This window comes from Taudactylus pleione, unplaced genomic scaffold, assembly GCF_031769625.1.
Source record: "Taudactylus pleione unplaced genomic scaffold, aTauple2 ptg000136l, whole genome shotgun sequence".
Classification (NCBI taxonomy): domain Eukaryota; kingdom Metazoa; phylum Chordata; class Amphibia; order Anura; family Myobatrachidae; genus Taudactylus; species Taudactylus pleione.
The window spans coordinates 6393788-6411116 of record NW_028284538.1 but is presented as its reverse complement, the minus strand read 5'-3'; the positions used below and the strand labels follow the sequence as shown (position 1 = coordinate 6411116).

Below are 17329 nucleotides of genomic sequence, written 5' to 3'. Positions count from 1 at the left end.
TGGGGGGAGGGTCTAGTCAAATGAGGGTGTGTCACGAGCTTTTTGTGGATGTGACACAACCAACTACTGTGTCTCTGTGCATAGCTTCATTGGTCCTGGCGGCCTACCTCAATCATAGGGTTGCTCAGAAGTTTAATGGTGCAATCAGTGGTGTGTCTGTTATGCAAGCGGCAGATTAGATTAGCAGTTGGTGGGCCAATCTGTACTAATGACAGTGGCTGCGGTATTGGCACAACTTCTCACTATTGCTGCATGCAAAGATGCAGCTGCAACGGGACTAGCATACACCTCTGAATCAGGTTCTCTGTCACAACAAGAAGAGATATTGGGATTCATACAAAGGGCCTGATTCAGCAGTGAGTACAGATTCCCGATGTTTGGGAATCAAAGCAGGCACAGGACCCATTCTGCAAGTGTGCAGAATGGGTCCTGCTAACTAGCTCGCAGACTGGCAGCAGACTGGCAGTGATTGACAGTCTGCTGCGGCTTGGGGGCGGGGAGGGGGCGGCGACAGCCTCAGCTTCCCAAAATGAGGGCGTGTCACGACCGTTGTGGGGGAGAGAAGAAGCCAAGATCTCCATTGGCTGATAGAGATTTCCTGGCCTCTTCCTCTAAATTGTGGTGGCCGGGTGCGGGACCACATGGGTCACCGCAGCCGGCCGATGATACGCAGATTATCCGATGCTGTGTTGGACAATGCAGCTCGGATAAGTAATGCACAGGGGGCATGATGCCTCTGCAAGGACGGAACTGCAAAGCTGCTGGGTGCAGCTTTGCAATTACAATCCTTGCAGAATCAGGCCCAAAGTATCTTTTTTGGAGCAAAATTAGTAATAATTAGGAACAAAGCTGAAAATTCACTCCTGAGACCAGCAAAGAGAATCCAGGATTTATATTTGCAATAAAGGTTGGGTCTCCCATATCCAAATATTCCAAAATACGGAATATTTTTAGCATGACTGAGAAAGTGAAACCTTTGCTTTCTGATGGTTGTACACAAACTTTGTTTAAAGCACAAATTATTAAAAATATAGTATAAAATAACCTTCAGGCTGTGTGTATAAGGTGTATATAATACATAAATGCATTCTGTGTGTATATTTGGGTCCCATTCCCAAGATATTACATTATTTTATGTAAATATTCCAAAATATGGAATATTCCGATATCCAAAATACCCCTGGTCCCAAGCATTTTGGATATGGGGGACTCGACCTGTACACGTTAGAAAAATAAAATAGAAATAAAAAGTATTTCATAGATTAATGTAAAAACTTACACGTGCTGTTTTGGTGTAGTATTCATAGTCAGACACAGCCATATTATCAATTACATATAGATCCACGCTGACCATTATCAAACCAGTAAAACTGAAGATGATGCTTAGGATGTTTAGCAGTAAAGAGATTTTGATCTGCAACACAAGTGTTAAAAAAAACAGTTAGTTGTGTAGAACCCTGCAAACCTGTAAACTCGAATAGTGTGTATTTGTGTTACTCTCCAAATGTTATCCTGAAATTAATATATATAACTAGAGATGAGCAGTTTGTTTTTTGAGAATTCAGGTGCTGTGAAGTAGTCAGGAGGTTGACTGGAAGTAACTGTATATTAAAGTTATTTATGTTAATAACACTATAGTAACAAAAACAGGTCCAAGTTGCATGATTTTAGCTGTTTTTATAAATTTTTAAAGAAATCCAAAACCAAAACTGAATTCGAACCTAAACACTTTGGGTGGATTTGTCAAAACTAAAACACGGGGTCAGCGCACATCACCATATATAACTTAACTACTAATAATAAAAACATGGACAACAGTGTCGGTGTTTAACATTTTTGTAAAGAATTATTGACAAATGATATATTTTACATTTTTCATTTTACATTTTTAATGATGGCAGCAATAGAAAAGGGACAGGACAACCAAACACACACACAGAACCAAATGTTGGTGTTCAACTCTCCATTTCCCACAACCCACCTGTTCAGCTAGTGTAATTATTTCCTGTTCAGGACAATTGGTTCACGACATACCCCAATGCAAGGAGACTGCACCCACCAAGCCTAAAACTTAACTCACACAACCCAACTAGCGTTCTTTACTGCCACGTGCACAACTAACACTCCATGCATAACAAAGGGTGGGAAGGCGGGAAAACCAGAACAATGAGGCAGTTAGTCTGCCTCACAACCACTATATACTAGAGATGAGCGGTTTGGCTTTGCTGAAACCGAACACACCCAAACTTTGAGGTTCCGAGTCGAACCAGGTTTCAGCTAGGGTCACTTCAGGGGTTTCAAGTTGAACCGAGTCTCAGGCATTGCGACAAGTCAGATCTTGCATCTGAATATCGTAACTTGTGTGTTTTTGAAGTCGCTCCATTGTTTCAGGTGCCAAAATTGGTCAAAATTTACTGGAAATGACTAGAAATTAATTGTATTGATTTTAATAATACTATAGAAATAAAAACAAGTCCAAGTTACATGATTTATCTTCTTTTTATACATTTTTTAAAGGAAACCAAAGCAAAACGGAAACAAAACACTTGAGGGAGGTTTTGCCAAAACCAAAATATGGCAATAATTTAGAATTAGAACCAAAATGAAAACACGGGGATCTCTACTAAAACTCCTCCTCAACTTATCTGCTATTGGCTGCTTCTAAACTAAGCTGAACTACCTTGAAGGGGAAACAGAATCAGCACATTTTAAAGTGGCAACACTCAAAACCCCACAAGGTTTAATGTCCCTCATACTTAAATTGCCAGTTTTAGGAGAAACAATGTTACAATTACTGTTACATTGACCTCCCAATGTAATTTTACTGGTGAATTTCTGTGTGTATAATGTGTGGGGTCCATGGGTGACCACCCTGGCTGCCTCGCTGGTAATCTGGCACTGCTTCGAACTGTATGGTAAAGCTGCTGTAACACCTCTACGCAGCTTACTGTTGCTGTGTTACTCCTGAATGCTTAATTAGGATAATAACATGCAAAATCTTTTTGAATAGTGATTAAATGGATAATGAAAAATTATCTATGCAGCTATAAAGCATAGAATATCAGTGAGACAGTGACACAAATAACATTTACAATGAATCAAAGTACTGTCAACGTGCACAAAAATGTAATGCAATGCATATACTTGCAGGTGGTTACTGCAACTACAATGTGTGCATTAGCCCAAAAATTGGATCCCCTAGCATGGACTAAGCCTGTGCCGTGCCCTGCCAGTCTACTGCTGTCTACTCCATTCAATGCTTTCAGCCAGTCATAACTAGACTTTTTGGTGCCCTGTGCCAGAGAGAGCATTGGTGCCTCCCCCCCCCATTTTTTAGATAGGAACTTAAGATAGAGCACCTGATAAAGGACCATGGCTTCATGGGGAAGGGCCGGGAAGAGATAGGGGTACTCCTGGGACAGCCAGGAGATTGTGGGGATAAAAGAAGAGGAAGTTACAAGTGAGAAAAATAATAAACAGGAAAATTGACAGGCCCAAACAGCACCCCCTGCCCTGCGGTGCCCTGTGCCACGGCGCAGGTCGCACTACCCTAGTTACGGCCCTGCTTTCAGCTTTGTCCTCACTGGCTCTCTGGGGTCAAGTTAATCTTTTTGCTGATGCCTCCCCCTCATGGCAGGTATACAGTACTACTATAGTTTATAAAGTTGCAGAACCATCACCGTTGTCTTCACTGGTTCCAATTTCAAATCAGGCACTCCCTATTTGAAGTTTACTCTTTGTTCCAGTGTTTAATGTTATCCTATTTGATCCTGAAATCTGTCTATATTACTGTCATCAAATGTGTACTACATAAGATGTAGTGAGTATGCCAGCTGTCGAAATCCTGATGTCGTAAGCCTGACCCGGGACTAAAGATAGTCATTGAAATCCTGACACCTATCTAAATCCTGATGCTGGAATCTTAACAGCTGCCATCCCAATCGAAGGTGCATGGAGTGTCTTAGCTGTTAGCCGTGTTGGGAAGGGTTAGGTTTAGGCCCTACAGCAGGGTTAGGCTTAGTCTTTGGGGGAAGGGGGTTAGGCACTAAGGGGGGATGGTTAGGTTTAGGCACCAAGGTTGGAGGGTTAGGTTTAGGCACTAACGGGGAGGGTTAGGGCTAGGGTGAGGGGTGGGGAGGGTTAGGGTGCAAGAAGGGAGGGTTGAGGGGAGATGGGGGTTGGGTTAGTATACTTACCCGACCCCTGTTGGGATACCGAGCATCGGGATGGCACTGTCAGCATTTTGACAGTAGGCATCCCAACTGGCGTTATTTCATACCCAACCCGTGCTAAGTTTGACCATTCTCCGTATCCTGAATCTGCATCTTACATCAGTATCTTACAACCTTTCTGCCAAGATGGTCAAGTTAAAGGGACAGAGACCTGTGGGCAATGAAGACTATACCTCCTTACTTCAGTTTATGGCTGGAAGATGGGGGTACATTACACCCAAGCCTTAACACGCACAGAAGTCTACAGTATGTATTAAATTTTCAGTTCCTGTTTGTAGATGTTCAGCTACCCTCCAAGACAGCAAATAAGAAAACATTTCCCTTCATCAATGGTTTTGCCAGTTTGTCTTGGGATTTCGATGGTTGACAGTAAAGATGTGCATGAACTTCCATGTTTTGGTTTTGGTTCTGACTCATCATAATGCTTTGGTTTGGTTTTGGTAAAATCACCGTCAAGAGTTTGGTTTGGTTTGGTTTTGGATTCCTTAAAAATCTATGAAAATCAGTAAATAAAAACAATAAAATGTTTTATAAATATAGAAATTTGGACCTGTTTACATGCAATCCAAAACCAGAGTTTAATTTTTAAGTCTGAGTTCCAAACTGACTTCAGAACCGAACAGGGACTCGGTTCCATGTGGAACCCCCAACTGATTTCGAACTAGGACTCGATTAGACTATAAACCCCTTCGGTTGGGTGTGTTTGTATTTCAGGAAAACTGAATCGTGCATCTATAGTTGACAGTAACCAGCCATTACTGACAACTCCTACTGACCACCAGACTAGACATTCATACTGCTAGGGGTAAATTTAAGAAAGGATAACATCTAGGGGAATTATTTATACAACACATTATTAGGGCTGAGTCACTTGCCAAGTAGCTGTAGTTGCCGGCAGCTGCGAAAGCCTGCTTTACTACCTTATGTTAAGGCGAGAATCCATAGGGCTAATGCGGGAGTTTGTGCATCTGTGAGCAAAAACCCATGCCGCCCATTAATTTACCTCTGCTTCCGCAATCCTCATCATTAGTGCCTGCACTGGCATTATCCCAGAACTTTGGAAACATGCCAACTACACTCACTCATGAAACTCCTTTGACACTTCCTTAAGTTCCATACACAAATCAACAATTAGGTCTGATATAGTAGTCTGAACAAAATAGGAGCGTATACAAATATTATTTTCCTTACGTATTTTGCTGCAGTTTGTGACTCCGGCAGAAGGAGATATAGTAAGTGCTGAAGGCACCCTATTATGTTATATTTAGTGCCCTGTTAAAAACTGCAGTGAAACTCGACAAATCATTTACTATAAAATAAAATGTACATTTTTAAACTAAACATAGACAAAATGTTATTATTTTCCCATATAGTGACAATTGATGTATGGTAGCTGTTATCTGTATATGACGGGAGTGCAACAGATTGTGGGCATTGTGCATGATCATGTAAGACGACCAGTATTTATTGACCATATGCAGAATTTAGGGGCCTATTTATGATAATGGTGCGCAAGCTAATTAGCTCCCAACTGTAATTTTTTCAAACAGATGACAGTTGGGAGCTGATTGGCTGGAGCACCATTATCATACGCAACGAGTTTTATCACTCGTTGTGAGTTATAAAACTCATTGATAAATGAGGCCCTTAGAAGGTAGTTAAACATCTTTAAGTGGTAATAATGATACATCCAAGATTCCAAGATAGGATACACAGAATACTCCCAGAGGATGATTTCAGCAGTATGGCCAATCTGGGTCATTGCAGTGAGACAAGCTTGATTGGACAATGGTTTATGCTCATGTGCAGTTATTTCTTCTATGGGTAGATGTGAGAGCAGACCTTTCCTTTTAGAAACAGGAAAGATTTTAACACAATACTGTAGCTTTAGGATTTAAGATTTGATTTTAAGGACAATTTACAGAAAACTGTAAAATAACTGGTTTATCATTAGTGCACATTACACTTCTACTGTATATTTCTTTGTATAATTTGCAACAATTAGGCAGCTGTGAAAGTTAGGGAGCGCTCAAGAACAGCATTTTTGATCTAACATTCCATGTTTTCTATTTAACACCCACATAGAGAATGAGCTCACTACTATATAATCAGGATTATTATTATTTATTTATATGGCGCCACAAGTGTTTTGCCACATGTACTTACAAAGTACATAAATAAGTGACCAGTGACTTATAGTACAATACAATACAATGCAGGACAAGGACATGGATAATATACATGGAATCGGTATGATTTACCGCCGGACTCAAATCCCGACAGCGGCTGCCTGACAAAGGAGGAAATCCCGATCATCCCTAAGGTAAGTACTAACTAACCTAATCCCCCCTAACCCTCCTTTAGGATGCCTAACCCTAACCTCCCCCCTGTGCCTAACACTAATCCCCCCTCTAAGTGCCTAAACCTAACCCCCCCTTCCCCGCTGCCTAAGCCTAAATCCCCCGGGGGGATGCCTAACCCTAACCCCCTCCCCCTGGGGTACATAACCGTAACCCTCCCTCCCCCTAGCCTATCTCTAACCTCCCGGGGGGTGCCTAACCCTAAGTCCCCCCTGGGAGCCCTAAACCTAACCCTCCCCCCCCCGCAGCTGTCCGAGTCGGCGCCCGGCATCCCAATCTTTGATTGGGATGCCGGGCACTGGTCTCCCGGTGTAGGTAAAATGAAAGGTGTCGGGATTTCGACGCCTGTCATTTAACCCTTGCCGGGATTAAGCAGTCGGGAAGTCGGCGGTCAGCATTGCGTCTGTCGGCTTACCGACTGCTTCCCATATACATTGCTACATTAGCGACCATAACACCCAAATAAGCAACAGAGAATAAACAACCAAATGTTAGGGGCCCCACTGGGGAGTAAGAAGTAGATGAAAGTAAAGTAAGGACAAAACAAGAGGGTAGAGGGCCCTGCTCATAGAGCTTACATTCTAAAGGGGAGGGGCAGACAAACAGTCATGACACAGATGGGGTAGGCAGGGAGGAAGGAGCATGTAGCAGCAAGTTAGGATGAAAGCTGGAAGGCTTTGATGAAGTAGTGGGTCTTGAGAACCCATTTGAATGTTTGTAGAGAGGTGGATAGTCTGATGGGTAGAGGGAGAGAGTTCCAAAGGCGGGGAGCAGCACGGGCAAAATCTTGGAGGCGGGAGTGGGAGGAAGTAATCAGTGGGCATGAGAGGCAGCGTGCATTTGTTGAATGAAGAGGGCGAGCAGAAGAGCGAAGGGAGATGAGGTCAGAGATATAAATGGGAGAGGAATGGGTGAGGGGAGTGTGAGAACCTTGACTTGGGTCCTGAAGAGGAGCCAGTGGAGGGTTTGTAAGAGAGGGGAGGCAGAGGAAGAGCATTTGGAGACGAAGATGAGCTGAGCAGCAGCATTGAGGACAGACTGGAGAGGAAAGAGATGGAGTTGGGAAGGCCAGATTGGAGGAGGTTATAGTAGTCCAAGCTGGAGATGACCAGTGAGTGGATGAGGGTTTTAGTAGCATCCTGGGTGAGATAGGGTCTGATCTTGGAAATATTTTTGAGATGAAAATGACAGGACTGCAAGAGGTTCTGCATATGTGGTTTGAAGGTGAGGGAGGAGTCCAGTATAACTCCAAGACAGAGCACTTTGGGGCTAGAGGAGATAGTTGTGCCATCAATTTATAAAGAAATAGTGGGAATTGAGGTTATGTGGGACGGTGGGAAGATGATAAGCTCAATTTTAGACATTACATTTAAGAAATTGCTGGGACATCCAGGAAGAGATAGCAGAGAGACAGATGTTCATCATGATATCGTACATATGTCATGTGAAATTGCTACTTTGACATTACACTGAAAATCAACCAAGAAGTAAGGAGGACCAAAATGGTGACTGGCCCACTGTGACCACATCTCTATGGACATAGTGATGATGCAGACATTTAACTGAGTTCTAGGTACAACCACACAGAGCGAATGCTTATGCATGATTAGCTGGTCTCTAGTGAAACTATGTCATGACCCATTCACTGATTTCCCAGTCACTCAGACCTTGCTGGTTACAATGTGAAGAAAGGACTTATGGATAAGAGGTCTGCGATCAAGTTTCATGAAAAGCCCACCACTGCTGATAACATGAGAAGATGATTGAAGTGAGGATTGAAGGAATGCAGTTGTCAAGGTGAGGCCTTCTCTATTTGTTGGCTCAGATAAAAAGCTAGTTTGCATGTGATTTGTGATTTGGTGGTATCTTCATACACTTTTTGCATTTACAATAATACACTTCAGGCGGGCTACACTCTTAATCAAAATACATTTTATACAATGAGTTGTATCTTCCCATTTTTCTGTGGAAGGTGGAGCCAGCCAAAAGGAGAAATTAAACAAATACAGTATTTAAGCAATGGGCTGGACTATTTATCATACTTCTAACAGTGGATTGTGACCATGATGGCTAATTATACAGTATTAACACGGCACATACCTAATGCTTAAATAGTGTAGCTGAACATTAAAAAAATTGAAGATCTCAAACGATAAAAACACTTTGAAAATATGTATTAGTTTGTTATGTAGACTGCATGGTGTGGTTGGTAAGGCAGACATATACAGTAACTGTTATATAGTTTGTTTGTTGATAACTTACCAGAAGGAAATTGAGTTTAAAATGTGCAGTTAGAGTCAGAGACCCAGCAACGATATACTGCAAAAAAAACATATCAGATTTAAATATTATGAAACATAATAGCTAGGTGGTATAATAATTAAGTGTAATGTTGGCCCATAATTCTAACTTTTAAATCCTACCTTGGGGAGAATCCAGGGGGGAGTTAAAGGTGAGAGATGTGGGAGTCATGGGGATATATTTGCTAAAGTGTTGGTTTTTAGAAGTGTAGATGTCGCCCTTAGCAACCAATCATATTCTACTTAACATCTATCTAGCACCTTCTAGAAGATAACAGCTAAAATCTGATTGGTTGCTAAGGGCAACATCCGCACTTCAGTAAATATACCCTATTGCACCAGAAATCACATCATCATTGTCCAGCACCGCTGTGCCATGCCACTACTTTTGGAGTTGTGTACAATGGAGACGCCTGCTGCCAGGCTCCAGCTCTGAAGGGGCACCTGCTCCATTGTCCACAACATTCACCCCACTTAGGGCTGTAACTATTTCCCTGGAGTGTACCGTCATGGCCGAAAAATACATGGCACCCCTTCCTGGCACCTGAAAAGCCACCATACACTAGTGGAGAGCTTCATGTCAGACCATCAGCTGCTGCCTTCATCTATCTATAGCCTGTCTGCATGCAAATTGCTACATTACAGTGTCAGCATCTGTGACGGGGGTAGGGGGTAGGGGACAGCAAATTATAACTTGCCTCCGGGCATCTGGGATGAACTTACGCCTCTGACAAGATCTGTTGCCTAAACAAGCCCCCGGACCTTCCACTTCAGATGATTTGATGCAGAACATTCATCTACTCTCATAGGAGTGCAGGACCACTTCCTAAAATTCAGAAGTCTCCCGGGCATTCTAGGACAGTAGCCAAGAAAGCCTGATAGCAAATTCTACACTACCATTAAATGATTACCTGCATATACATGTATATTCTTACGTAACTACCTATATATATATATATATATATATATATTTTTTTATTAACACATGCACAATAATAGTAATTTATAATTCGCAGGCATTGCTGTGCATAAAAATATTAAAATGCACTTCACACAAGGTTTTGGTACTTACAAACACAGGTCCATAAAATGGAAGGCCGCTTACGAAGTTTGCAGAAACTGTAGTAAACACAGATGCAACGCCCAGACAAACCTGCAGGATGCCTGTAACAATCAGCACAATCTAAATAAAAAAAATAATATATTAATAAGTGGTCCTGAATATGTTATTGATTATTAGTTCTGCAGATCAGTCCTGCAGTGCTGTGGGTGCTTAATTGTGATGGCAATAGAGTAGTATGGCTTATTAATATGTGATTGACAATGGTCTGGGAATATTTTGTTGTAGTTCTTCCTCTCCCACTTGTCCATATGCACCCTTGTTTTGAAGTGGTAGAGCATAGACAAAAAAACTGGTGCCAATCAAATCATTGGAATAGTTATAACTAGAGATGAGTACTTTGTATTGTGTGACATCCAAAAACACCTGTATTTGGGGGTTTCAAGTTGAACTGAGACATGGCTTAGTTCCTCTCAGCAAATTCATGTCTCAAAATGAGGCAAAATGTCTTAATCTGGATAATGTCACATCTCACATGGTTTGCACATATCAGCCCCTCCCCATCATATTCCAATAATACTTCCTACTTGCGATTACTATTTGAAGCACCTCTATCTTTGTGGGTGGGCCAAAAGCACATTTTGATCTGAGCAGGCTTTGTTATGTGTTAAAAATATGTGCTTTCCTGGAACCCAACACCCAAACTTAAGGGTTCTGAGTTGAAAAGAGCTGGGGCTCAGATCTTTCCACCATGTTTGGATCCAAAAATGAGGCAAAATGTCAGCTTCCCAGAGTCAGATCTAATGTGTTTTGGATTACATATAAAAGCCCCTCCCTCGTGATCAATCGCCATTTCACACAGAAGACCGGAGGGAGAGGGTGTGAGACTGGGCTGCATCACTGTGAGGCACTAAAAATGCCATTAGGAAGAGCTGACTAGAGCACCGTGTTAAAATATGACTACAGGGGCACTTTGTCATAAAAAAAAAACGATTGGAAGAATTGTGTTAAAGGGCCACAGCATGTAGAGGTACTGTCGACTGTGAACTGCAACACTATGAGGCACTGTATAATATTAAAAAAGTAATAGGAGCGCTGTGAGGCAGTGTATTGTGTATTCAGGCACTGTTAAAAAAAAATAAGCAATAAATAAGTAAAACTTGTATGTTAAACAAAAATGTCATTATGATGCCATCAATTCAAGGAGCGCTGAAAAGGCACTGTGTTGTGTGTTCAGGCACTGTTATAAAAATTAAAATAAAACTAGTGTGTTGAAAAATCTAACATCATTAAAGTGCCACCTTTATACTAAAAGTGCTGTAAGTTGTTATGGATCAGTTGATAGAAGAGCAGGAGAAGCAACCCAGTACTCGTGCTGCGGCTGCTGCCAGCACTTCAACATCTACTAAAGGTGCTCCAGGGGAAATAAAGTTTAGGAAAAGGCACCTGAAATCTAAATAATATTACACAATGTTAAAGTAAACATCAACTCTAAAAATAAAGGCAAAATTTATTACCAGAAAATGTAAATTGCCAACACCACACGCAGTGGCTAGTAATGTTCAGGTCATGGCATTTCTTTGTGAGTGGTGGTCATGCAACTGATGTTTAATGCACTAAAATGCCTATTGCAGAAGCTGGATCAAAACACAGACATCTTATGAGACCTTATATGCAACATGGGTTTTTAGAAGTGAAGATGTTGGCCTTAGCAACCAATCATAGTCTAAGATGTTGCCCTTAGCAACCAATCATAGTCTATTTATAATTTATCAAATCTGCTATGGGCAACATCTTCACTTCTAAACGTTAGTAAATATACCCAATAGTGCCAGAAATAACATCATTGTCCAGCACCACAGTGCCATGCCACTATTTACGGATTTGTGTACTGGGTGGGCGGTGAGGCTATGATGACATGATCTGTTGCCTAAACAAGCACCTGGACCTCCCACTTCACTGGGGATGTTGACTTGATGCAGAACATTCATCTACTCTCATGGTAGTGCATCACCTCTAATAATAAAGGGAAAATTACTACCAAAAAATTTAAAATTGCCAACATTCCATACACCACACACAGTGGCTGGACATGTTCAGGCCATGGCCTTGCTTTGTGAGTGGTACGGGTTTTTAGAAGTCTAGATGTTGCCCATAGCAACCAATAACATTCTTGCTATTGTCTTCTAGAAGGTGCTAGATAAATGTTAAGTAGAATATGATTGGTTGGTATGGGCAACATCTCCACTTCTAAAATACCTGCACTTTAGTAAATATACCCCTAAGTCTACATGTGTCACCTTTAAAACAGGAAAATCAATTCACCAAAACAAAACTAAGACTGAAGAACAAACTGTGGGCCTGATTATGGTTCGTAACTGCAACAGCGTACGCATTTGTCCAATTGTTGCGCACAGCGCATGCATATGCATCACAGCGCGCATGCGCCAAGGCTCCACTGAGTGAGTGACAGGTAGTCAACCTTTGGGGATGGTGACAGGGCAGTGGTAGGAGAAACACAGGCGTGCCTGTCTGTTTGAACACAGTTGCATGGGCATGCATAAATTAGCCACTGGGATGGCATACGCAGCTTTAGTACTTACTGCACGCAATGAGGTTAGCAATTTCTGAGTAAGGTCAGATCTGCTGTAATTGTGCATGAGGGGCCGATGACATTTGATGTTTCCGATGTGTACGCAGAACTGCAATTACAGATGTGAGATAGTTGTAGTGGGAGGCAGTGGGCATCTCTATGCTGGCAGTGTGATGGCATTGAGATAACATTCATTAGCATATTTTCACAGCAGACCTGCATTCGATTACAGAGCTGTCATCGCAATAGCGATCCTTGCTTAATCAGGCCCTGTGTTCACAAACTTTACAAATCCCTGAGGAGAGTCTAAGGGTTAAATTTACTAAGAATCGAGTCTGGGAGAGGTTGCTTTTTTTTAACTCGATTAACTTCGCCAAAACTCGGGTGATTTGAGGCTCCTGAAACTCTCAAATTTACCAAGAAGCGAGTTTAGCTGAGAGTGAGATGTCCGATGGTGAAGCAGAACAAGATATCTCCCCCGAATAGCTGGTTTTGCAGGAGATGACTCACCCAAGATTGCAGTGTTTTCTCTCTGCAAATCTCTCCCGAGCTAGCAGCCTGCACATATCAGTGAGATATGTGCTGGCTGCTTGAGTGTTAAGACCTGTAAGAAACGGGTTAAATAATATAAAAAAAAATTACATAGGGTCCCCCCCTAAAGCTTAACCAGCCCAGGACTTGCAAGCCAGTCCTGGTTCTTAGAATTACAGGGAACAAAATGAGTAGGCTTCCACAGTAATTTAAGAACCATCACCTGGCTGCAGGGACAGACCTGGTTTTAAATATAGGGGGAAAAAAATGCGTGATGTTCCCCCTATATTTAAAACCAGCTCCAAACTCTTTCTAGCAGGGGACTGATGCCACAGCCAGGGGATCCCTTTCACCGAGTCCCCCAGCATCAGCATCAGCCCTGACCGCTAGTCAGCCCAGGCCAGGGATCCCAGGGGAGTTGGGGACCCCCCAAATAAAGGGGTCCCCCTCTCCAGAGCACCCATGGCCTAGGCTGACTAGCAGTCAGGGCATTGGGTGTGGGGTTGATAGTGCATGTAGTGTATAAAAATGTTAATTACTCACATTGTCTTTACAGTGGAACTACAGGTCCCAGCAAGCCTCCCCAGCATGCTGGTATTGGAGAACCACAAGTAACAGCATGCGGGACATTAAGGGGCCACTGGTATGTGTTGTTCACCTGTAAAGAAATGTGTAAAAAACACAAGACACCGTGAAAATAAAGATTTATTACATCCATACACACTCACACATACTCACCTGCTGCCAGATGTTCACATCCCCTTCTCAACATAAAGTATCCTATAAAACATGCTTCAACATGTTGTTACAGTTTGCGAATGACAGCTCATGGGATTGAGCTGTCATTAGTACCGGGCCGCGAGCCAATCAGCGGTGGCTTAACATTAGCGGCCGCTCATTGGCTCGGACCCATGTGGACTTTCCCTTTCTTGTAAGAGAAAAGAGTACTAAGCTTGATGCAGGGGCATATTTATAATGGGTACCCTCACCCATATTATACTTACCTCTCTGGAGTCTCACATCAGCATCGGTGTCTGCACTGTAAAAACGGCTGGAAAATGGATGCCACTGCCATTTTCCTGTCGTTTACACATGTGCAGTACTGGGAAAATGGCCACCGGGGCCTTTTCCCGGTGACCTGCGCATGCAGTATACACTCTGGACACACTATTGAGCCCAGAGTCTATCAGTGCGGTGCTGGCCACGAACCCCTTAGTGCGCTGCCGGCCGCCGAACTGAGAGGAGGGGGCCCATGACGCAAACTGCACACGGGCCCTCTCCTCTCTAGAAATGCCCCTGAGCTTGATGGTCAGCTGAGTCTCCATAGGGAATTACACTGTATTTACACATTTTTCAATACAATGTCCTCAGTACATCCAGGGCACTGCTGACACAGTTATGAGTTAAGTGCCGGTGTCATTTTATACTGCAGGACTGCCATTTAAGGAGTGTAACAGTCGCTACCAAAGGTAGAGCTACCATGGAAGCTAATAGTGCAGCTCATACAAGGCCCACAAGGGTTGTAGGCTTCTTCTATCAATATTACTTATGTTTTTTTCATCTTTAAATTAGGGGTGTGCACCGGCCACATTTCGTGTTTTGTGTTTTGGTTTTGGATCTGGATCTTTCTTCGTGTTTTGGATCTGGATTGGTTTTGCCAAAACCACCCTTCCGAGTTTTGGGTTCTGGGTTTTGTGTTTTGGATCTGTATTTTTTTGAAAAAAAGCATAAAAACAGCTAAAATCACAGAATTTGTAGGTTTTTCTGCCCCTATGCTATTATTAACCTCAATAACCTTAATTTGCACTCATTTCCAGTCTATTCTGAACACCTCACACCTCACAATAGTGTTTTTATGTCCAAAAGGTTGCACCGAGGTAGCTGGATGACTATGCTAAGCGACACGAGTGGGCGGCACAAACACGTGTCCCATCTAGGCGTGATACTGCAGTGACAGACAGGATGGCAGTTTGAAAAACTAGGCCCCAAACTGTACATAATGCAAAGAAAAAAAAGAGATGCAAGATGGAATTGTCCTTGGGCCCTCCCACCCACCCTTATGTTGTATAAACAGGACATGCACACTTTAACAAACCAATCATTTCAGCACCAGGGTCTGCCACACAACTGTGGCTGAAATGATTGGTTCGTTTGGGCCCCCACAAAACAAGCTGGCAATTAATCTGTCCCTGCACAAACTGGCTCTACGGAGGCAAGATGTCATCCTCATCCTCCTCATCCACCGATTCCTCACCCTCTTCAGTGTTGTGTACATCCTCATCCTCACAGAGTATTAACTCGTCCCCACTGGAATCCACCACCACAGGTCCCTCTGTACGTTCTGGAGGCTGGTCTCCCTGGAAGAGCTGATAATTCATTTTGATGAACATCATCTTCTCCACATTCTGTGGAAGCAACCTCCTACGCCTTTCGCTGACAAGGTTCCCGGCTGCACTAAACACTCTTTCGGAGTACACACTGGAGGGGGGGCAACTCAGGTAAAATAGAGCCAGTTTGTACAGGGGCCTCCAAATTGCCTCTTTTTCCTGCCAGTACAGGTACGGACTGTCTGACATGCCTACTTGGATGCTGTCACCAATGTAATCCTCCACCATTCTGTCAATGGTGACAGTATCATATGCAATGACAGTAGACATGTCAGAAATTGTTGCCAGGTCCTTCAGTCCGGACCAGATGTCAAAACTTGGTCCTGCCTGCCCTGCATCACCACCAGCGGGTTGCTTAGGATACCTAAGTTTTTTCCTGGCAGCCCCAGTTGCGGGAGAAAATGAAGAAGGAGCTGTTGACGTGTCATGTTCTGCTTCAGCTGACATTGTTTTCACCAGCAGGTCTTTGCACCTCTGCAGGCTTGTGTCGGCCGGAAAGAGAGACACCACATAGGCTTTAAACCTAGGATCGAGCACGGTGGCCAAAATGTAGTGGTCTGATTTCAACAGATTGACCACCCTGGAATCCTGGCAAAGCGAATGAAGGGCTTCATCCACAAGTCCCACATGCCGAGCGGAATCGCTCCGTCTTAGCTCCTCCTTCACTTTCTCCAGCTGCTTCTGCAAAAGCCTGATGAGGGGAATGACCTGACTCAAGCTGGCAGTGTCTGAACTGACTTCACGTGTGGCAAGTTCGAAGGGCTGGAGAACCTTGCACAACACGGAAATCATTCTCCACTGCGCTTGAGTCAGGTGCATACCCCCTCCTTTGCCTATGTCATAGGTGGATGTATAGGCTTGTATGGCCTTTTGCTGCTCCTCCATCCTCTAAAGCATATAGAGGGTTGAGTTCCACCGCATCACAACCTCTTGCTTCAGGTGATGGCGGGGCAGGTTCAAGAGTGTTTGCTGGCGCTCCAGTCTACGGCACGCAGTTGCTGAATGGCGAAAGTGGCCAGAAATTTTTCGGGCCACCCAAAGCGTCTCCTGCACACCCCTGTCGCTTTTCAGAAAATTCTGCACCACCAAGTTTATTGTGTGAGCAAAACATGGGACGTCCTGGAATTTGCCCAGATGTAATGCCCGCACAATATTGGTGGCGTTGTCAGATATCACAAATCCCCTGGAGAGTCTAAAAGGGGTAAGCCACTGGGCGATGATTTCCCTCAGTTTCTCTAAGAGGTTGTCGGCGGTGTGCCTCTTACTGAAACCGGTGATACACAGCATAACCTGCCTTGGAACGAGCTGGCATTTCTGAGATGCTGCTACTGGTGACGCTGCTGCTGTATCTGCGTAAGGTGATACATCTACCCAGTGGGCTGTCACAGTCATATAGTCCTTAGTCTGCCCTGTTCCACTTGTCCACATGTCCGTGGTTAAGTGGACATTGGGTACAACGGCATTTTTCAGGACACTGAGGACACTTTTTCTGACGTTTCTGTACAGTCTCGGTATCGCCTGCCTAGTGAAGTGGAATCTAGACGGGATTTGGAACCGGGGACACACTACCTCCATCAATTGTCTAAATCCCACTGCACTAATGGCGGATACCGGACGCACGTCTAACACCAACATAGCAGTCAAGGCCTCAGTTATACGTTTTGCTTCAGGATGACTGCTGCCGTACTTCATCCTCCTCGCTAAGGACTGTTGGAGGGTCAATTGTTTAGTAAAAGTAGTGGTGTTCCTACTTCCTCTCTGGGATGATGAACGACTCCCAGCAGCAGCAGCGGCAGCAGGAGGCGTAGCAATGCAGGATCCTCCGGAGGAATCCCATATAGGAGAGTCAGTCATGCCAGTGACATG

At 43.6% G+C, this 17329-nt stretch overlaps 1 protein-coding gene across 1 annotated transcript in view; it reads right to left on the bottom strand.

Annotated features, from left to right (window-relative positions):
* The window catches only part of LOC148522944 (membrane-spanning 4-domains subfamily A member 6B-like), a 64335-nt gene that overhangs the window by 10515 nt on the left and 36491 nt on the right, over nt 1–17329 (bottom strand). The window contains exons 3-5 of the mRNA XM_088473585.1: nt 9965–10075; nt 8855–8911; nt 1280–1414 (exon numbers count right to left, since the gene is read on the bottom strand). Coding sequence (XP_088329711.1) covers nt 1280–1414; nt 8855–8911; nt 9965–10075 — 303 coding nt within the window. The remainder of the gene's footprint in view (nt 1–1279; nt 1415–8854; nt 8912–9964; nt 10076–17329) is intronic.